General features: G+C 41.9%; 1 protein-coding gene across 1 annotated transcript in view; it reads right to left on the bottom strand.

Annotated features, from left to right (window-relative positions):
* Positions 1 to 24051, bottom strand: part of RIOX1 (ribosomal oxygenase 1) — a 345989-nt gene that overhangs the window by 151184 nt on the left and 170754 nt on the right. Inside the window, exon 11 of the mRNA XM_073627655.1 lies at positions 8235 to 8376. Coding sequence (XP_073483756.1) covers positions 8235 to 8376 — 142 coding nt within the window. The remainder of the gene's footprint in view (positions 1 to 8234; positions 8377 to 24051) is intronic.

Genomic DNA, 24051 nt, shown 5'->3' on the forward strand with positions numbered 1-24051 from the left:
CTCTGAGTATTGTTTTATGGTAACCAATGGCTGTGCTTCTTTGCTTCGCCGTGAGGACTTATAAAGCGCATGCACGTGCGTGGTTGCGTACCCCTGATGACGTCAGTTGTGATGAAACAGTCGTAGGGTCAACACGCTTATACGCACTGCGCATGCGCGATCTTTGTTTTTAGACACGAGCGGAGCCTTTTACTTTATATCCTTGCAAGGAATGTGTATGTGTTGATACTTTTTAAAAAATTTTTAAATAAATCAGCAAAAGATCTTCTACACTAATGGAGTCTCTTTTTTCTCCCTTCCTTTTTTTAATCTACGGAATGCCCATCTCGTACCCATGGAAATGCATGTCCATCACCATATAAGGATTGTCTCCTGGGAATGCGCCGTTTAAGGTGCTCTTCATTGTTGCTGACCGGTCATCTGCGAAGGAAGCCTGTGAGATCCCAGCAGTATCCTGTTGTTCCTGCTGTTCTACTAAGCCTGTTTTGACCCCCTCAATAAGGGCGGTCGCAGGCTTTTTGGTAAGCCTCCATTGCTTTATTGTGAAGGTGACGGGCAGCACTAGTGGTGAAAGCTCAGACCCAGGGTCTTCTATTGGATAATTCCATCTGGATACTTTTCACTAATGAAATTTTTTTACCCACTTTTTTTCACATATTTTTTATATATTTTATGATTTGTGCTTTGTATTTATGCACTGTCAGTTGATTCATTTCACATGGACTATTATTAGATGTTATTATCAGTATTATTCGCACTGGCCGGGAGCTCCGTGAGACGGGTCGCGGGTCCCGCAGACTCGATCGCAGCGGGGATACCCGCAATCGCCTCACGGAGAGGACCAACGGGGAGATGCTGATGTAAACAAACATCTCCCCGTTCTGCCTAGTGACAGTCTCACTGATCTCTGCTCCCTGTCATCGGGAGCAGAGATCAGTGAAGTGCCACAGCTAGTCCATCCCCCCTACAGTTAGAAATCACTCCCCAGTACTGACTTAACCCCTCCCCGCCCCCTAGTGGTTAACCCCTTCACTGCCAGTGTCATTTATACAGGAATCAATGCATTTTTATACCACTGATTGCTGTATAAATGACAATGGTCCCAAAAATGTGTAAAAAATGTCCGACATGTCCACCATAACGTCGCAGTCACAATAAAAATCGCTGATCGCCGCCATTACTAGTAAAGAAAAAAAATTATTAATAAAAATGCCATAAAACTATCCCCTATTTTGTAAATGCTATAACTTTTGCGCAAACCAATCAAACGCTTATTGTTACATAGTTACATAGTAGGTGAGGTTGAAAAAAGACACAAGTCCATCAAGTCCAACCTATGTGTGTAATTATGTGTCAGTATTTCATTACATATCCCTGTATGTTGCGGTCATTCAGGTGATTATCTAATAGTTTCTTGAAGCTATCAATGCTCCCTGCTGAGACCACCGCCTGTGGAAGGGAATTCCACATCCTTGCCGATCTTACAGTAAAGAACCCTCTACGTAGTTTGAGGTTAAACCTCTTTTCTTCTAATTGTAATGAGTGGCCACGAGTCTTATTAAACGCTCTTCTGCGAAAAAGTTTCATCCCTATTGTGGGGTCACCAGTACAGTATTTGTAAATTGAAATCATATCCCCTCTCAAGCATCTCTTCTCCAGAGAGAATAAGTTCAGTGCTTGCAACCTTTCCTCATAACTAAGATCCTCCAGACCCTTTATTAGCTTTGTTGCCCTTCTTTGTACTCGCTCCATTTCCAGTACATCCCTCCTGAGGACTGGTGCCCAGAACTGGACAGCATACTCCAGGTGCGGCCGGACCAGAGTCTTGTAGAGCGGGAGAATTATCGTTTTATCTCTGGAGTTGATCCCCCTTTTAATGCATGCCAATATTCTGTTTGCTTTATTAGCAGCAGCTTAGCATTGCATGCCATTGCTGAGCCTATCATCTACTAGGACCCCAGGTCCTTTTCCATCCTAGATTCCCCCAGAGGTTCTCCGCCCAGTGTATAGATTGCATTCATATTTTTGCCATCCAAATGCATTATTTTACATTTTTCTACATTGAACCTCATTTGCCATGTAGTCGCCTACCCCATTAATTTGTTCAGGTCTTTTTGCAAGGTTTCCACAACCTGCAGAGAAGTTATTGCCCTGCTTAGCTTAGTATCGTCTGCAAATACAGAGATTGAACTGTTTATCCCATCCTCCAGGTCGTTTATAAACAAATTAAATAGGATTGGTCCCAGCACAGAACCCTGGGGAACCCCACTACCCACCCCTGACCATTCTGAGTACTCCCCATTTATCACCACCCTCTGAACACGCCCTTGTAGCCAGTTTTCAATCCATGTACTCACCCTATGGTCCATGCCAACGGACCTTATTTTGTACAGTAAACGTTTATGGGGAACTGTGTCAAATGCTTTTGCAAAATCCAGATACACCACGTCTACGGGCCTTCCTTTATCTAGATGGCAACTCACCTCTTCATAGAAGGTTAATAGATTGGTTTGGCAAGAACGATTCTTCATGAATCCATGCTGATTACTGCTAATGATATCATTCTTATTACTAAAATCTTGTATATAGTCCCTTATCATCCCCTCCAAGAGTTTACATACTATTGATGTTAGGCTAACTGGTCTGTAATTCCCAGGGATGTTTTTTGGGCCCTTTTTAAATATTGGTGCTACATTGGCTTTTCTTTAATCAGCTGGTACCATTCCAGTCAATAGACTGTCTGTAAAAATTAGGAACAACGGTCTGGCAATCACCTGACTGAGTTCCCTAAGTACCCTCAGATGCAAGCCATCTGGTCCCGGTGATTTATTAATGTTAAGTTTCTCAAGTCTAATTTTAATTCCGTCCTCTGTAACCATGTAGGTGCTTCCTGTGTTGTGTCATGAGGATAAAACACTGCAGTTTTGGTTACTGAAGCCCCCCCGATTCACTCGTGAATACTGAGGAGAAGAATAAATTCAAGACCTTTGCCATCTCCCCATCCTTTGTAACCAGATGTCCTTCCTCATTCTTTATGGGGCCAATATGGTCTGTCCTCCCTTTTTTACTGTTTACATACTTAAAGAATTTCTTGGGATTTTTTTTGCTCTCCTCCGCTATGTGTCTTTCATGTTCTATCTTAGCCATCCTAATTGCACCCTTACATTTCTTATTGCATTCTTTATAAAGTCTGAATGCTGAGGATGATCCCTCAACCTTGTATTTTTTTAAGGCCTTCTCCTTTGCTTTTATATGCATTTTTACATTGGAGTTAAGCCATCCAAGATTTTTGTTCGCTCTTTTAAATGTATTACCCAATGGGATACATTGGCTAATGCCCTTATTTAATATGCTCTTAAAGCAAACCCATCTCTCTCCGTATTATTTGTTCCTAATATTTTATCCCAATTTATGCCTTTTAGCAAGGTTTGTAGTTTAGGGAAGTTGGCTCTTTTGAAATTCAGTGTCTTTGTGTTCCCTTCATGTTTCCTATTTGTGTGATTTATACTGAAACTAATTGACCTGTGATCGCTGTTACCCAAATTTCCCCGTATTTCCACATCTGTGATCAGGTCTGTATTGTTGGTAATCAGTAGATCCAGTAATGTTTTATTTCTAGTTGGTGCGTCTACCATCTGACCCATAAAATTGTCCGGCTTTAAGGAACTTACGAGCCTTAAATGAATGCGCGGTTCCCTCCACCCAGTCTATGTCTGGATAATTAAAATCCCCCATTATGATAACACTTCCCATCCTTGCTGCTAAGCCAATTTGTGATAGGAGATCCATCTCCACTTCCTCCCTCAGGTTAGGGGGCCTATAGCATACTCCCAGTATTATTTTCCCCTTAGCTTCATCCCTTTGGAGCTCTACCCATAAGGATTCCACCTCCTCACTAGCTCCCTCAGTGATGTCATCTCTCACATTCACTTGTACATTATTCTTGATATATAGGCATACCCCTCCCCCTTTTTTACCCTCTCTATCCTTGCGGTATAGGGTATACCCTTGAATGTTTGCCAGCCAATCATGAGAGCTGTTGAACCAGGTCTCTGAAATTCCCACAAAATCCAAATCCTCCTTGTACAACAGTATCTCTAGTTCACCCATCTTGTCCGCCATGCTCCTGGCATTGGTGAACATGCCACATAGTTTAGACCGGTCGCATATTGTCCTCGTATTGGGTGTTTCAAGATTGCAACTAAGACTTGCTACTATACTCACCTTGTGTTTTTGTGCTTTGGTTAACCTACCACTAATGCCCCCAATACTACCCTTTGGAATATCTTCCGCGCTGGCTATCACTGTCTCTGGACCCTCCCCCCCATAGCCTAGTTAAAAAACCTCTCTAACTTTTTGGCCATCTTCATTCCCAGCAGATCTGCACCCTCCTCATTTAGGTGCAGTCCGTCCCTTCTATAGTACCGGTTACCGACTGAGAAGTCGGCCCAGTCCTCCAGGAACCCAAACCCCTCCTTACTACAACATCTCTTCAGCCACTTGTTTACTTCCCTAATCTCCCTCTGCCTTTCTGGTGTGGCTCGATGTACCAGTAGTATTCCTGAGTATACCTTGGAGGTCCTTTTCCTCAATTTAGCACCTAAGTCCCTAAAATCGTTCTTTAGGACACTCCATCTGCCTCTGACTTTGTCATTGGTGCCAACGTGCACCATGACAGCCGGGTCTTCCCCAGCCCTCCCAGTAATCTGTCCACAAGATCCGTGATGTGCTGAACCCGAGCGCCTGGTAGACAACATACTGTTCGGCGCTTCAGGTCTTGGTTACAGATTGCCCTCTCTGTCCTTCTAAGAATTGAGTCCCCTACCACCAGAATCTGTCTTTCCTTTCCCTTTGCTGCCCCCCCCACTCTCACTGGAGGAGTTCTTCCCCTGGCAGCTAGGAGAGTCCCTCATCTCCAGCAGTGCTGGTCCCTGACTGGTTTCACCAATGTCACTCAATGGAGCGTACTTATTGGGATGCTCCAGTCCTGGATCGGCCTCTCTGGCACTTCCCCCTCTACCCCTCCTGACTGTCACCCATCTACTCTTTGCTAGTGCCTGCACCTCTTTGTCTCCACCCGCCTCTGTGCTGGCCCCTGCCGGCACCTGCCGTGTACGTTCCTGGCTCACCTTTAGTATGGAGGGACTTCTCAGTGCTGACAGTTGCTTCCCCAGATTCAGAACCTGGGCTTCCAGGGAAACAATGTGCTTACATTTTGTACAGCAGTATTCGCCCTCGATCGGATGAGGGCGATTTTGCGATTGCAAATTTTTTTTTACCAAAGATATGTAGAAGAATACGTATCGGCCTAAACTGAGGAAAAAAAATGTTTTTTTATATATTTTTGGGGGATATTTATTATAGCAAAATGGAAAAAATGTTGCGTTTTTTTCAAAATTGTCGCTCTTATTTTGTTTATAGCGCAAAAAATACAAATCGCAGAGGTGATCAAATACCACCAAAAGAAAGCTCTATTTGTGGGAAAAAAAAAGGACCTAATTTTTGTGCTCTGGTCAGGAAGGGGGTAAATTCTTCCGGGGCTGAAGCGGTTAACCGCTTGCCGACCGCCCGCTGTCAATTGACGGTGGCCGAATGGCACTCCTGCGCGAATCGCTGTAGCTGTACGGTGGGTGCTTTAAGAAATATAGGGCGCGGCGTGACATAGGAGCTCGTGCACGTGGCTACTCGGGATTGCTCCTGAGAACGGAGATCTGTCAATGTAAACAGACAGATCTTCATTCTGTCAGGGGCGAGGAGAGCGATCTGTTGTTCCTAATGCTTATGAACAACGATCGGTCTCCTCACCCAGGCAGTTCCATCCCCCCACAGTTAGAATCACTCCCTAGGTAACACAATTAACCCCTTGATCACCCCCTAGTGTTAACCCCTTCCCTGCCAGTGACATTTATACAGTAATCAGTGGCTATTTATAGCTTTGATTGCTGTATAAATGTCAATGGTCCCAAAATAGTGTTAGTCCCGATAAAAATCGCAGATCGCCGCCATTACTAGTAAAAAAAAAAATAAAAAAATAAAAATGCCATAAATCTATCCCCTATTTTGTAGACGCTATAACTTTTGCGCGAACAAATCAATATACGCTTATTGCGATTTTTTTGACCAAAAATATGTAGAGGAATACATATTGACCTAAACTGAGGAATAGATTAGTTTTTTTATATATTTTTGGGGGATATTTATTATAGCAAAAAGTAAAAAATATATTTTTTTTTTTTTCAAAATAGTCTTTTTTTGTTTATAGCGCAAAAAATAAAAACTGCAGAGGTGATCAAATACCACCAAAAGAAAGCTCTAGTTGTGGGAAAAAGAGGGATATAAATTTTTTGGGTACAGCACTGCAAGACTGCGCAATTGTCAGTTAAAGCGACACAGCGCTATATCGCAAAAAAATGGCCCGGTCAGCAAAGGAGTAAATTCTTCCAGGGCTGAAGTGGTTAAGCAGTAGCTAACACAAAACAGGTGGTCTTTTTTCTCTTAACCACTTCAGCCCCGGAAGGATTTACCCCCTTCCTGACCAGAGCGTTTTTTGCGATTCGGCACTGCCTTGCTTTAATTGACAATTGCGCGGTCGTGCGACGTGGCTCCGAAACAAAGTTGACGTCCTTTTTTCCCACAAATAGAGCTTTCTCTTGGTGGTATTTGATCATCTCTGCGATTTTTATTTCTTGCGCCATAAACAAAATAAGAGGGACACTTTTGAAAAAAACGCATTATTTTTTACATTTTGCTATAATAATTATCCCCAAAAAATATATATATATATATATATATATATATATATATATATATATATATATATATATATATATATATATATATATATATAAAAAAAAAAAAAAAATGTTTTCCTTAGTTTAGGCCAATACATATTCTTCTACATATTTTTGGCAAAAAAAAAAAAATCGCAATAAGCGTTTATTGATTTGTTTGCGCAAAAGTTATAGCGTTTACAAAATAGAGGATAGTTTTATGGCATTTTTATTAATAATTTTTTTTTTTTACTAGTAATGGCGGCGATCAGCGATTTTTGCTGTGACTGCGACGTTATGGCGGACATGTCGGACATTTTTTACACATTTTTGGGACCATTGTCATTTATACAGCAATCAGTGGTATAAAAATGCATTGATTCCTGTATAAATGACACTGGCAGTGAAGGGGTTAACCACTAGGGAGCGGGGAGGGGTTAAGTGTGTCCTTGGGGAGTGATTTCTGTCAGGGGGATGGGCTGGTGTGTGACGTCACTGATCTCTGCTCCGATGACAGGGAGCAGAGATCGAGTGACACTTGTCACTAGGGAGAACGGGGAGATGCTGTTTACAACGGCATCTCCCCGTTCGTCCTCTCCGTGAGGCGATCGCGGGTATGCCCGCCGCGATCGAGTCCACGGGACCTGCAACCCGACTCACGGAGACCGCGGCACGAGCGTGCGCACACGGCGGCAAATTCAAAGTAACGTACGGGTACGTTACTTTTCGCAGCCGTGCCATTCTGCCAACGTAAACTATCAGGGGCCGGCCAGGAACCGATTAATGGATTTTAGTAATATGTACCCATAACAAATGGGGAAATATGTTTTGATGAGTAAGATGAAGGTACACTTGGGGAAACCAGGATCTGAAGATCCTGGTCATCTGCACTGAGTTTTACCAGCAGAAAGCAACCAAAAATGGTTACAACTGATATGTAATAGAGAGATCCAGGTCCCTAATGTCTTTATTCTTTAGATTTGAGAGATCCAAATTATTCAGATCATTTTGAACCACCTCAAAATAGTGGGGGACTGGCTGCTTAAGGATGTGTTTAATTAAATAAAGAGGCAAAAAAATCCTTGGATGCTGTGACGATATCTTTTGGGCAAGATTATCTAGAACAAGGCAGGAGTTTTAATTTGGGGAATATATTCTAAGAGCTCAAGTTAGTGAACGACCACCTATGGTTAAAAGTTGCCTCAAATTGCACATAAACTGTCAACAAGCTGGAAGGTGGATCAAGCCTGCCTTTTTTGGTTACACAAAGGCACAGGATTTAATTGTGCAGCATTACCACTTTGGGCATCATTCGGGCCATCTACTAGCATTATAGCAACTGATGAGGTTATAGGTTGATTGGGCACCTGAAGATGGCCTTTTTTGTTCCTCCCCTGCCCCTCTCTGTCAGCACTGAGGTCACATTATTTCACATTAACATGGCTTACAAAGTTCCCCACATACCAATAGTAAGTACAGGAGGCAGACAGTCATGGAGAAACGCCTTAGCCTTCTGATCTACAGCTGCATCTACTGGAGCATACTCCGTCAGCTTCTTCATCAGCGAGTGAACCTTCTCCATAAATGCATTTCTACGTGGATCCTCCTTGAAAGTAATAGGATATCACTGCATTAGTACAGCATATAAGAATTCACCCCAGCTTATCAAGCAGATCAGTTTAATAAGACATCTCAATATAAAAGTTACAACAAGGTACAAAGCCAAGCATTCCTACCAAAAGCATTTGAACAATGTTTAACTGTTTGGCCCCTTTCACATGAGGCGGATCCATCTGAGTGGAATCTGCCTGCTCAGCGGGAGATCTCTCCGCTGATGCCCGCTGAGCAGGCAGATTACAGGTCTGTGTCTGCTCTGCTTTGCAGAGCGAACGAGGACAGAGCCCGCTCTCCTCTATGGGGTGGTCGGATGGAAACAGACTGCATGTCCGTTTCCATCTAATCCGACCAGCTGGACGGATGGCGAACGTATCGCCATATGTCTGTTTTCAGCAGATTTTGTTGGATTGCATGCTCAGCGGGTGTCAGCCGACACATGTCCGCTGACATCCACCGCCCCATAGCAGACAATAAGTGGCCGATCTGGTCTGTCTGAAAAACGGATAGGCATACCCGATCAGTCCGCTGGTGTGAAAGGGGCCTGTAGGTAAAGAACTCAGATTTATTTCGCTTAAAGGTAACAATATTTAGGATAACAAAACCTGTATTGTTGATTACGATGAAATCATTTCATTAGGCACTGTGTTACTGATACATAGTCAGGTTGAAAAAAAGACAAGTCCATCTAGTTAAACCAAAAAATAAGTACAAAAATAAATAAAATCATACAATCCCATATATACAATCCTTCACCCACAGTTGAACTAGAGAAACACCAGCAAAGCATGATCCAATTTGCTACAGCAAGAGAAGAAATTCCTTCCTGATCCTCTGAGGGGCAATCGGATTTTCCTTGGATCAACTTTACCTATAAATGTCAGTACCCAGTTATATTATGTACAATAAGGAAAGAATCCAGGTTCTTTTTTAAAGCAATCTACTGAGCTGGCCAGAACCACCTCTGGAGGGAGTCTATTCCACACTTTCACAGCTTTTACCATGAAGAAACTTTTCCGTATTTGGAGATAAAATATTTTTTCCCTCTAGACGTAAAGAGTGCCACCCTGTCCTCTGTGAGGACGTTGAAGTGAATAACCCAAACACCAAGTTCACTATATGGACCGCTTATGTATTTACACATGTTGATCATACACCCCCCCCCCCCTTTAATTTGCTTTTCTCAAGAGAGAATACGTTCAGTTCCTCTAATCTATCTTCATAGCGGTGTTCCTCCATGCCTCTTATTAATTTGGTTGCCCTTCTCTGCACTTTCTCAAGTTCTTTTTGAGAACTGGTGCCCAAAACTGAACTGCATATTCTAGATGAGGTCTTACTAATGATTTGTACAGGGACAAAATGATCTCTCTCTCTGGAGTCCATACCTCTCTTAATACAAGTAAGGACTTTGCTCACTTTGGAAACTGCAGCTTGGCATTGCATGCTATTAAGCTTATGGTCTACCTAAACCCCCAGATCCTTCTCCACTATGGATTCCCTCAGTTGCACTCTTCCTAGTATGTAAGATACATGCATATTTGTCAGAAACCATGAACCAGACTGAGACAGAAGTACAGTAGAATCACACTTGTTTAATACTAAAAATAAAAAGGTAAAAAGAGTAAGTATAATCAAAGCATAGCCAGAGTCCAGTAACCTGATCAGGTAATCAGCCAAGCCAGAGTTCAGTAATCTTTACATTTATCAACATTAAACCTCATTTGCCACATAGTTGCCCAATTAAACAGTGCATTGAGGTTGGCTTGTAAGTTGGAGACATCCTGTAAGGACATTATTCCACTGCATAGCTTGGTGTCATCTGCAAAGACTGAAATTGTCATTTTCTTGTCAAATTTGTTTATTGAACTTTAACAATTAGTATACATAAGTACATATGGTGGCAGCAAAAGAAAAGATCGCATGTATGGTAATAATATTGAGTTGTAGTTGAAACATAAACTAAAATTAGTTTGACTAAAACAATTTTACCATGGATCTAACTACTCAAAAGATTGTGTCATACATTGTATAAGAGGGAATAAAACCAACTTAAACCAGGTTAATATAAGATGACCTCAGATTTAAAAAAAAAAAAAAATTATAGAATCTAAAATCTTATACTACATATTGGAACTATGTACAATTGGTATAATGATAACCAAGGAAATAAAAGTTCTGCTGCCAGAACTATATATATATTTTTTTTGTTTCATAAATTTTTATTAAAGAAAAATATAACAAGGATACAAGTAAAACTCAAAATAGAGAGCATTTCCATTTTTACAATAATACAGGAAACAGTACTCACATATCACACCGATTAGAATTCTATAATTGCCTCCAGGGAGATATATAAAATCAGCGCACTAGCTGATTGGGCAAAGGATATAAACTATGTGAGCACTATGAACCGAACGTAGTTGAATATAAACATATTGCATTAGTTTATGAAAAATAAACACTAAAAAAGAGTAGTGGGAGAAAAGTGTAGAAAAAAAAAAAAAGAATAGAAGAAAGAAAAAATGGGAAAGAATATAAGAGGAAGAATTGAAAGAAAAGGGTTAAGAGGGAGGGGAACGAAGGAGGAGGGTTGCCGGCATGCAGGGCCATGTATTGAAAAGAGAGGTGCATTAGCGAAATTAAATGCAATGCTAGGTGGCTAAGTGTGAATGATAGGTTTAAGGGGTTTATGTAATAAGATTTTTATATGTAGAAGTGGTCTGACATTTTTTCCAAGGATCCCAAATTAGAGAATGTTTCTGAGAGGTCCCTCTGATATTGTGGGTGATACTCTCCATGAGGTGTACGTTGTCAATCATTTGTAGCCAATTTTTTATAGAAGGAGTTACCGGTTGACCCCATAAAGTGGGAATTAAGGCCTTGGCAGTATTCAATAGATGAGGAATGATTGAGCGTTTGTACAACCTTATGGGAGTTTTTTTGACATGAAAAAGGATAGCCCACGGGTCATTTGGTATGTGAACATCAGCAAACTGAACAATCAGATCACGAATGACATCCCAATATTGGCGGATAAGAGGACAAAACCACCATATGTGTGCATGAGTAGCTTTGTTCCCACAGTTCCTCCAGCACAATGGGAAACTGGCGGGGAACATTTGGTGCAATCTAACTGGGGTGTAATGCCATCTAGTGAGCAATTTATAGTTAACCTCTGACATTTTTGAGGCTAGTGATGAGGTGTGGGCTAATTGAAGGATCCTATCCTTTTGGTTGTCAGTTAGGGAAAGATCAAAGTCTTCTTCCCATTTAGTCAGGTAAGGTGGGAAGCCGGGATTTTGAAGAGTGATAAGGGCTTTATAAAATAATGAAATGCTATTTAGAGGAGGGTCTTTTGGATAAAATATAACTTCTATATCGTTTAAATCACTGATTCCCCTAAGTGGAGTAGGAAGAGAGCTTAAGAAGTGTTGTATTTGGTGGTATCTCCACTTATCTAGAAACGTGACAGGTTTAGGGGCGAGGATCGCAGATAATGGTTTTAGTACATTGCCATTTAGAATATGATGGAGCAAGAGAGGCTCTTCCGGCCTCCATGATTTAAAGCCTGGGTCCAGAAGACCTGGCAAAAAGTATGTATGATTGAGGAGAGGTAAAAGGGGGGAGTCATAAGTCCAAGAAAATTTTTTATGTAAGGCATCCCATACATCTAAAGAGGATATGGTGAAAGCCGAAGTAGTACGAGTAAGGTTCCTGTGGGAGCGGGGTATCCAGGGAGCCATTGAGAGATCCATGCCACTTAAGGAATACTCAATCTGTACCCATAACTTCGAATTAAGAGCATATTTCCAATCAGCAAGTCTGGCCAAAACAGCCGCTTGGTAATATGCTTTGAAATTGGGAAGTGCCAGACCACCTGAACATTTGGAACAAAACAATAGCTCTCTGGATATTCTAGGATGTCTGTCCTTCCAGATGAAGTGAGAGATCATGGATTGTAAAATAGTAAAAAAACCCACAGGGACACTCAATGGTAGCATTTGAAAGAGAAAGAGGATGCGAGGTAAAATGTTCATTTTAATTATATTTACTTTCCCTAACCAGCTGTAGGACAGATTAGACCAATTTCGTAAATCAGTTCTGATCTTGTTTAACATGGGAATATAATTGTATCGAAAAAGGGATTGGAGATTAGAGGTAAGATAAATACCTAAGTATTTCATACATTTTGGTTCCCATTTAAAGGGAAAGAGGGGTTTGAGAGAGAGAGCCTCGGACTTAGGGATGTTAATGTTTAAAATTTCAGATTTAGGTTAGGTTTATTTTGAAGTTAGAAATTGAATGAAATGTGGAGAATGCAGACATCAAGTTGGGAATCGAAATACGTGGTTGTTGAATGAAAAATAGAACATCATCTGCATAAGCTGCGTATTTATGGGATCTGTTACCTATTTGTATGCCTATGATATTAGCATTGTTCCTAATTGTAGCTAAGAAGGGTTCTAAGGTAATAGCAAAAAGGAGAGGGGAGAGAGGACATCCTTGCCTGGTTCCATTACGTAGAACAAAGGGGTCACTTATCGTCCCATTAATTCTAATTTGTGCTGAGGGATCAGAATAGAGGGATGAGATACGATGGAACATTTTGGGTCCCAGACCAAAGTGGCGTAGGGTAAGCTTAAGGTACTCCCAGTCCACCCTATCAAAAGCTTTTTCTGCATCAGTGGAAAGGAGTAGGGTGGGCTGGGAGCATCGCTGAACATATTGAATCAAGGAGATTGCTCGAAGGGAATTATCTTTTGCTTCTCTAGAGGGTATGAAACCTGATTGATCTGCCGAGATCCATTTGGGTATAAGGGGAAGTATTCATCTATGATGAACACCCCACAGCTACCATGGTAACAACCTTCAAAAAAACAGAGATGAAAAAGCAGACAATGAAGGATTCCATCAGATTTAGCACACAATTCAACACCAAAGCCTTTGACATACAGAGAGCCATCCAGAAAAACTGGAACATTCTCAAGCAAGATCCCATTCTCAATTCAATCTTACCACCCAAACCTGAAGTTGTATTCCGGAAAGCAAAAGACCTCAGAGGTCTAATAGCACCAAGCAGAGTACGCAAACCACTGAACCAAACCAAGACTCCTACAGACCGTTGGACATCCCTGTTTGACCAGAAGGGTAACTACAAATGTGGAATCAGAAACTGTGGAGCTTGCCCTTTCATGGCACATAGAAAAAAAGAAGTCACTGGAACAGACGGCCGGAACCATAAGATTGGCCAATTTATCAATTGCGGCACCCCCTATGTGATTTACGGCCTTATTTGCCCATGCGGGCTACTATATGTCGGACGTACAACACGTCCCTTGAGGACAAGGTTTAGCGAGCACAAATGCAGCATCATCAACAGCAATATACATCATCGGTCCATAAAAAATAAGAAAAACCACAACTACTCAGTACCCAGGCACTTCAGAGAGCACCACAATGGAAACCCAACAGGTCTCAAAGTGTTTGGTATCGAAACCATCAAAAAAGACGATGATGCTGGGAGGAGATTCAAAAAACTCTGCAGACAAGAATCCTTCTGGATATTTTCTCTCGGGTCTATGGTTCCTGATGGACTAAATGAAGATCTGGAAATACATGGCATCATTTAGCTCCAAATTTACATTAGCATCCATCATCACCATTCCCCTTCTTGAGCAATTCCCACAACCCCTCCCCAGTCCCACTCTGTCCAACCCACCCTCTGCCGACTTGTCATTCCCATCATTTTTCATCAATTTACTAATGATAGTGATGATAATATTAATTAAATAATTATATTATATATAATAACCATTTTTTCCACATATATAATTTTTCTTAATTTTTACCGGTTTTGCCGCTGTTACCACTTTCATTTGTAATATTACCATTTATAATAATAGGTTTATCTCTACTTTCATTTTCCATTCATTATAATTTTTTTTTTTTTTTTCCATCATTCTTTCATCACCTTTTCATTTTTTTTTTTTTTATCATCATTTTCATTCCAAATACTTTAATTTTATTTAATTATTTAATTTTTTATTTATTTATTTATTTATTTTTTATTTATTCTTTTATTTATTTTTCCATTTTCATTTTCATGTTTCATTCTCATTTCATCTATTGCTATTCCATAAATTCATTTCATTTCCATTTTCAATACATCTGTATTCCAATATACATCCCCCCCTCCCGATGCCCCTGCACACCTGAGCCGCCTGTGTGTGAGTGTGTGTGTCCGTGTGTCTCCATCCGTTCCACACGACACACACCAGACCGGCTCATTCTCCGCCTAGAGCTCTCTCTGTCTCCAGGCGCTGACAGGAGCCAGATCACGTGACCGCCCTTGGAGCGCACAACCACGCCCACCCGCCTGACGGCGTGCGCTCCACAGCTGGCCACACATACACCTCCCAGTCATCCAATCCTCTTACAGCCCACGCTCAGGCCCGCCCCCTCAACCGGCTTTATAGTAAGTATCCTCGTCTGCCATTCTCCCTCACATAAGACAGAGTGACTGCTGCGAACACACACGGCTGCAGCATTCTCTCGTGAGACCTCTACCCCCCTCCATCCTCCATTTACTGGACAATACCTTTCCAGGAGTGCTACAAGACAAAAGATCTTCCCTCCACCCAGCCAGTGACAGGTGCACACCACCCCATAACCAATCTCTACATACTTAAAGGAGAACCCACACACCATATACTATCACATAGAACGCTTGATGGTGGACTGGTATGGAACACAGAAAACCGCATCTTCCATTTCAGGCCGCTTTGTCCAACTAGCCATCATGTTGATGTACATACTTTGGCCTACTGGCGATTAAAGACTGCACCCTGGTTCTCAAACAGGCTCTGATGAAGAGGTCATCCTCGAAACGCGTTAGCCAACTCTAAATACCTGCCTAAACATGGGCTCTTGATATATTTTTAACCCATTTTTAATTTTTGATGTCTTTTATATTTTGTCACCTGTTTGCATGATACGTAGTATTGGTATTATTCTACTGTTTTTATTTGCTCTTTATTTCCTCTGAAATAAATTTTAAATTTTCTATGTTTTGATGTGAGCTTGATCACGCGCCCTTCATCCATCATTCTCCACTTAGAAGTATGCGGTTTGCCATTACTTTGGCGAATAATTTAATGTCGACATTTATTAATGATATTGGTCTGTAACTGTTACAAAGGGTAGGGTCCTTATCTGATTTGGGAATAACAGTAATATGAGTTGAGAGTGATTCCGGGCGTAAACCTGAGGAGTGGGAGATAGAGTTTGCATATGCGGAGAGGCGAGGAAGCAGGATGTCACTGAATGTTTTATAATAAAGAATAGTAAACCCGTCCGGTCCGGGGGCTTTACCAGAAGGTGAAGACTTTAATGCTACTTGAAATTCCTCAACCGAGAAGTCTTCCTCTAAGTCTTTAAGGACAGATGTGGGCAATTTAGGAAGATTAGCTTTTTTCAAGTAGGAAAGCATGCGATTCCGTCTCTCCTTTTGAGGAAGAGAGGATAGGTCGTTTTTGACGTTATACAGATCCGCATAGTACTCTCTGAAGGCTTTAGCAATGTCTGGAGTTGCATGAGCTAATGCACCTGACGGAAGTTTGATTTTGGGAATAAACGATTGCGATTGTTTAGTTTTTAATGATCTGGCTAACAATCTACTAGGTTTGTTCCCCCATTCGTAAAATTTCTGTGACAGACGTTGGAACTTTCGCTTGGTTTCTAAATTAAGGAGGGACTTTAATTCCTCTTGTTTAAGTGTGAGGGATTGAAGGTGTTCAATATGTAAAGAAAGTTTATGTTGCTTGTCAAGAGCCGCTATCTGTTGTAAAACCTGGTCAATTTGTTGACCATGCTCCCTTTTCTTCCGAGCGCCAAGCTCAATGAGTCGGCCTCTAATAGTAGCCTTGTGAGCCTCCCACACAATAGAGGGGGAGGTATCCGAAGGTTTGTTTTCCTTAAAGTACTGCGATAGATGAGAAGCCAACATGGAAACCTCCACTTCATCCGAGAGAAGGGAGTCGTTCAGCTTCCAATTGGTGGTGCGTCGGGGTAGGGAAGGCATGGTCAATGTCATCGACACAGGTGCATGGTCTGGAATAGATGCGGTGCCTATGTGAGTAGAGTGTAAGAGGGGGAGATGAAAATGATCTATGAATATATTGTCTATTCTAGAGTATGATTGATGTGTTGAGGAGTAATGTGAGAAATCCTTCTCCTTAGGATGAAGAAGGCGCCAGACATCCATTAATTGAAGATCAAGAAGCCGTTTTTTCACAAATTTCAGTCGTTTAAAAGAGATATTAGAACGATTTTGTGACGTATCAATAGTGGGGTCTAATGGCATGTTTATATCCCCCGCTAGGATAGTAAGTCCCTTAGTGAAGTGTGACAATTTAGTCAGTATTTGGGAGAGAAAGGCTGGTTGATTATGGTTCGGGCAATAGATATTTGCAAGAGTGCATTGAGTGTTTCCAATAAATCCCCTAAGAAAAAGAAAGCGACCATGATCATCCGCAAGCATATCGGATAACCTGAAGGACATGTTTCTGCAAAAACCAATAGCTACCCCCTTGGCCTTATTGGTGTCTGATAGGCGATAATACCACTGTGGAAAGTTAGGTGATGTTAGTTTAACGGGTGTCGTATGAGTTAAATGCGTTTCCTGAAGAAAGGCAATGGAACATGTGGCTTGTTTCAGCTCCCGATATACTTGGTGTCGTTTAGCAGCAACGTTGAGACCCCTAACATTATAGGATACAATCTTTACCTTAGCCATTTAAAATAAGATGTGGACCTTCAACCTAGCTTGCCATGCAAGCCAGCACGGAGGAGATAGTGGGGGGGAAGGAGAGAGAAAGAGAAAGTAGAGAGAGAAATGAGGAAGACTGGAGAAAAATAAACATATACAGAAAATATACATGTAAATCAAAGAACTTGTGGGAAACAAATGAATATCACGCAGAAATCTGCAGTGGTCCCGTTGGGGAGAGAAAGAGCGAAAGGCCATCCCAGTCCCTGAGCAGGGGTGGAATAGGACAACTTCAGGGCCGTTCGCACTCACCTACCCCAGAAGGAAATGGGGGCGGGGTTACGCTATAAGAGGGAGGTAGTGAGGGGAGTGTGCCCCGACAGCACACGGCCTGTAGAGAATACCAAATAACTTGCAGCCAACAAGAAAACAATAAGTTCCAGTTAGAAATATGAAAAACCATAAAATAGAACTAGAATCAGTGTAAACAAAGTACATCCTACAAGAGTTCACAAATGTAGACCAATCTGGAGTATGAACCAAAAAAAAAAACCTAAAAATAAAAAGGAAGATCAAACATTGGTCAGCTTAATGGCGAGACCGCTTTGGTCATAAGTAGGCAAATAAAAGTAGAAAATCACAGCGGCTATAGTCGGACAGTATATAAAAAAAAATTAAAAAAAAAAAAAAAAAAAACCCCTTGCAGGAGAGAGATTGGTTACATTAATGATAGAGGCGTGGGTGAAAAAGTAAAAGTTTCAATCATGTTTTTGTGCAGAACCCGGAAGAGAATTGCGCCTCTTCTTTAAGGGGGTCTTTTTCCCTAGAGAGTCCATGGAGCAGGAGAATTTGGGGATTGGATCCTGCCAGCCTGGAAGTTCCATGGGTGAGAGATGTAAATCCTGCAAAAAAATTGGAAGTTCCTCAGGAAATCTCAGCGTATGGGAGCGGCCATTTTTTGTGGCTATCAGGCAGGCAGGAAAGCCCCATCTGTATGTGATCCCGTCAGAGCGTAGTTGGTCAAGGAGCGGTTTCAGAGCTCTACGATGATCTAAAGTATCCTTAGAGAGGTCCAGATAGATGGTGATGGTAGCCCCGTCAAAGTTAGGCAGTCCCCGCATCTTTACCATGATGGCATTTTTATCTTCAAAGTAATGCAGGCGACATATAACATCCCTGGGCAGATCTGAGTTAGCATTACGGGTCGTAGGGCACGATGTACATGGTCGAAGCGTAACGGTGCAGTGAAAGGGTTACCCAGGATAGTGTTAAAAATGCCTCTTATAGAAGGTTCGAGATCAGTATCTCCAGTGGCTTCCAGCAGACCTCTAACCCGTATATTATTTCTACGGTTACGGTTCTCGAGGTCTTCAAGCTTATACAAAGATGCACGGTGGGCATACGCCAACTGGGTAACAGTGTCCTGCAATTCTTTAATAGCTAATGCTTGCGTGTCTTGGCGCTGCTCCGTTTCCTCTACTCTGACCAAGATATGCGACATATCAGATCTGCCTGCAGTTATTTCTTTTTTAATGGATTTCTCCAAACTGTGGAACATACTTGCAAGTTCTTTTTTGAGACCGCTCATTAGTGAAGAAATTTCAGAACCCGCGGGGATCCATGATCGTCCATAAGGTCAGAGCAATAGGAGGATGCCGGAGAGCTCTCTCTCACAGAGGCGGCGTGGGATGATGGAGAGGCGCTTGTTCTCGAGGTTCTGGCTTGGTCGCCACGTGCGTTGGCTAAGTATTGCTGAATGGATCCAGTAGAGACTGGAATGGGTAGTGACCTCTTGTTTGGACGCTTAACTGGGGCAGACCGGATTTTAGGTGTTTTGACGGGCATAACTGGAGCTATATGGCCGATAGCTGTAAAGAGTACCTCCCCTCACATCTGAGCAATATCACACATTGATCAAGATGTTATTAGCACACAGAGAAATTTCCATGTAGACAGTATGCAGACAGCATTAAATGTACTCCAGCGATTGCAGAAAGGAGCAAGGAGGGTTATTGTAATTGAGACTAATATGAGCAGCAGCTATGGAGATGATGCGTCAGCTGAAAATAAGTTAGAGTTGGTGGCAAAGGTGGCCTCTGGTCTCCAGATGCAGGCCGGAACCACGGACTTTCCCAGCGGCAGCGGTCGGCCGGGAGCTGCAGTAATATATGGGGCTCATAAGATTTAATAAAGATCCAAGGTCAGAGTCACAACAGGAGGTGTATAGCCCAGCTCTGTAAGGGGGGGGATCCTGCTGCAGGATGAAAACTGTAATAGGACTTCAATGAGGTGATCAGTGAAGCAGAAGAGTTAGAGGAGTATTTGGAGCACCAAGATGGCCGCCGGCCTCCAGAGGTAGGCCGAAGCCGCGGACTTTCCTGACGGCCGGGTGAGCGCCGCCGCTAATTAAGAGGATGGTATCCGTGCGGTGCGTGGATGGAAGGGGGATGCTGTTACTCACTGTGTCCCGGTTGTTAGAGAGGGCAGATCAGCTCCCGGTTGGTGTCCTAAATCCTGATACTGCAGGCTTCCGAACGAGCAGTAGGCCGCAAGATGGCGTCCGGCCTCAGGGAATCAGAGCTGAGGGCTCGGGCTCACAGGCAGAGTACTGCCGCTGATCACCTGTGATCTTCGGTAAGGCGGGGAACCGTCCACACGGGGCAGACGTCCGATCAGCGCCCGGGTCACCGGAACGGCAGGCCGGAGGCTCCGATCGGGCAACAGGCCCCAAGATGGCGGCCGGCGCGGAACAATCTGCAGGCCCGGAACAAGATAATCGAGTGGAGCCAAGAAAGGTCCCTCCTGGGATATAGCAGGAGAGTCCAGGAGGCTGTATAAGCGTGGTGGGGGCTCAGAAAGGTGAATTAGCCCCTGGATGGCATCGGATTCTCTGTGGCTTTGAGGAGCTCAGCTGGCCCATGTCCTCCTCGATGCACGTCCAGACACGCCCCCCCTGCCAGAACTATATAAAGTGAAAATTGAAAGAGGAGAGAGAGAATAGGTGGAAAAAAGTAGAAGAGAAAGAAGATAAAAGAAAAAGTAATCTTAGGTAGGAGAAAAAATAAATAGGGAAGAAAGAAACGAGAGGTAGTAGGGGTCCCTGGGGTAGTACATGGTAATAAACACACCATGAATGCAGAGAATGGAAGTATAAATCAAGATAACCAAGGTCTTAGTAGGAAAGCATCAAAATTGGAAGGCAAAAAGTGAGTCATAGATTCTATATATTCTCAAAGTTTGATATTTTATCTTGAGTTATAGCCTCTGTTTTGGCATGGATCATTGCTTGATTGACTATTTTTAGTTTCAGCAATTATTAAGGATGGGGATTTCTAAGCTTTGGAAATTGTTTGTTTCACGGCTGTAGTGATCTGTAATAGGTGTTTGAATTGGCGGTAGGCAAGAGTGGCCGGTTTTAAAAGTTTAAAAGTGCTATTGTAGGAACAGGATTGATAGGGATTCCAAACAGTCTTGAAATACATCTTTCCAGAAATTTTTTGCTACCAGCATCCCACCAAGTATGAAGATGTGATCCAAGATCACCACAGCCACGAAAACAAGATGGGGAATAATTTGGAGCATATTTCACAATTCTGACAGGGACCAAATACCACCATGTGAGTACTTTGTAATTTGTCTCTAAGGCAGCTATGTTTTGTGAGGAAGACTTAGTGATCCAAATCTTATCCCAATCGGCTGCTTCCAACGAAAACCCAAGATCCATCTCCCACTTAGCCACATATGATGGTGTGTCTGAGTTGGGTTTAGTAATAAGATGAGTGTAAAGAGTTGAAATTAGGAAGTTTGTGACTTTCGCATAAGTCAGGGAAAGTTTTGAATGAAGTAGAGGATGCTAGTTCACAGAGTTGAGTTAAATTAGTGGAGTTCCATGCTTTAAAAGATTTAGGGGAAGGTCAAGCAGGATAGAAAAGTGGATTTTTTAAGAAATGATAAAAGAGGTATATGGGGAGATTGTAGTCCATTTACTAATTTAAATGTATCCCAAATGGCTAGTGTATGTTTAGTTATAGGATCATTGAGTTTTTTTTACGGTCGCAGGAATTAGACCATACGAGGTTGGTCATTGAAAGTGGGTTGCAATCTATTGATTCCAGCGCAACCCAAAGTGGAATTTCACTTTTTGCGTGACATTTAGGGATATGGGCTAATTGAGCTGCATGGTAATAGGTGGTAAAATTAGGAAACCCTAGTCCCCCTTTGGGCTTTGAAAGGTAAAGAATGTGTTTGGGCAGACAGGGTTTCAAGGAGCCCCAAACGATAGTATTCTGAGAAAGTATGCTGGAACAGGGATAGGTAAAACTCGAAAAAGATAAAAGAATTTTGGGCAGTATAGCCATCTTTATTATGTTAATTTTACCTATCCAAGATAATGGTAGAGAGGACCATTGTGTCAGAAGATTAGATATTTGATGCAAAATTGGAGGATAATTGGCAGTGAAAATGTCAAGATTGGGTGTGAGAGTTCTCCCTAGGTAAAGAAGGCGTGACGTGGACCATGAGAAAGGGAGGGATGTTTGCGCTTGTAAAATATGAGGAGGTAAGGATGTATTTAAGGCTATAGATTTTTGAGAGTTAATAATTAGACCAGATACGTGGGCAAAGTGATCAAGTTTACTTATAAGATTAGGAGCAGAAATTTGAGGGGATGACAAAGATTACGATATTATCAGCAAATAGGCAAAGTTTATGTTGGTGACCAGCTAAATCTAGACCTTTAATAGAAGGGTCAGTACGGATTGATTGAGCAAGGGGTTCAATAAGTAGGGCAAATAAGAGTGGGGAAAGTGGACATCCCTGACACGTACCCCTACAGATGTCAAATAGGTTTGATTTATATCCAGCATATTTAACATAAGCTTTGGGGTTTTTTTATAATGAGGAGACCCAGCTAAAGTGAGGACCAAATCCCCAACGCTGCAGGACAAAATGTAGGTAATGCCACAAAACTGTATCAAATGCTTCTTTGATATCTAAAGATAAGAGACAGATGGGTATTTGTCGTGATTTAGCTGCTTGAATTAGTAAAGTAGTTCTGCGTACATTATCTGCCGCTTGGCGCTGTGGGATAAAGCCGACCTGGTCTTAATTTATTAAAGAACCTATTACACTATTTAAGTGGGTCGCTAAGACTTTCGCTAGTAACTTAATGTCAAGGTTGAGTAATGATATGGGTCTATAGTTAGAACAAGATGTTTCGTCTGACTGAGGTTTGGGGATCATTGAAATTATAGCCATTAATGTTTCGAGGCGAAAGGATAAGGTTAAGGAGAGAATGAAATGCATCTGTTAACACTGGAGCAAGGATATGAGAGAATTTCTTATGGTATAGGGCAGAGAAGCCATCTGGGCCTGGACGTTTATTTGGTTTAAGAGTTAATTGCTAATTTAATTTCGATAGCTGTAATGGGGCTTTCAAGACAATTGCGTTGGGCTAAAGGAATAGTAGGAAGCTTGATTTGTGAAAAAAATGATTCTGCTAAAGTTTGATCAAAAGATCCTTTCTTTTTATATAAGGAGGGAAGATGTTTTTGAAAGGTGTGGAGGATCTTTACTAGATTACTAGTAAGTGTATCATGAGATAATTTCAGACGAATCGGTTTAAAGGGGTGCTTTAGTTTTTTAAGTGTTCTGGCTAAAAGAGTGTCTGGTTTATTCGCTTTAAGATAAAATTTATGTTTAGACTTACATAACATTTTATCTACAGATTCTGATAAAAAAAGGTCAAGGTTTAAACGTGCTTTATCAAGCTGTAATTTAGTCACAGGGGTAGGATTGGATTGAAAGATTGTGTGGCATGTATTCAATTCTGCTTCTAATTTTTGTTTTAGTTGTCGTTTTTCTCTTTTAAGAAATTAAGCTTGGCATATACAAACCCCACCGAGAACAGGTTTATGAGCTTCCCATATGGTCAGTGGGGATATATCAAGGGTCTCATTATTGGCCAGGTAAATTTTATGGCTATTTCTAGATCAGAGAAGTGCGATGGATGAGATAGAATTGAGTCATTAATATGCCATGTAGAATCTTGTGTTTTGGGTATTAGAGAAGGAAAGTACAGCGCAGTGGTCAGTCCATGTAAAAGGGATAACAGATGAAGAAAGGAGTTCAGGGGTCATGCCTATTGAGATCAAAATGTGATCAATACGGGAAAATGATTTATGGGGATGAGAATAAAAAGTAAATTGGCGCCTGGCAGGATTGATTTCACGCCAAGAATCTAATAAAAAGAGTGTTGTTGAAGAAGTTGTTGGAACTTACATGATTGAGAACTAGATGTAATAGGAGTTGGGGATTTATCTAAAAAAGGATAAAGGACTTGCGAGTCTCCACAGATTAAAAGTGCGCCTGTTTTATGAGTATCAATTACCTGTAATAAATGGGAGAGGAATGAGGATGGAGTTTTGTTAGGAGCATAATAGGATACCACTGTGATTAGAGAATCAAATAGATATCCTGCGAGTATAAGATAGCTACCTTCTGGGACTTTGATCTCCGTCAGAAGGGAAAGGGTGTAGTACGATGAAACACTATTACCCCTTGTTTTGTTTTGGCAGAGGCTGTAAAAACTTGGGGATAAGCTGAACCAAAATATTTAGGGGTCGCCTTATCTGCGAAATGGGTTTCTTGGAGGCATACAACATGTGTTTTTGAGGAAGCTAAGGAGCGAAAAACTTTAGTTTGCTTTTGTGGGATATTTAGACCTTGTACATTTAACGTAAGGCCATTGGTAAATCTTAAAGGAAATTGTGACAGACCTAGCTGGGACAGAGGCTGTTGGAGAGGACTGAATGCAAGCCTGTTGCCTTTTGATTATGGGCCCTAGCATTTGGGGGAATGGTGCTCTCTGTGAGCTGTATGCCTGGGGACCCTGGGGTTGGT

The sequence above is a fragment of the Aquarana catesbeiana genome, linkage group LG04 (assembly GCF_042186555.1).
Source record: "Aquarana catesbeiana isolate 2022-GZ linkage group LG04, ASM4218655v1, whole genome shotgun sequence".
NCBI lineage: Eukaryota > Metazoa > Chordata > Amphibia > Anura > Ranidae > Aquarana > Aquarana catesbeiana.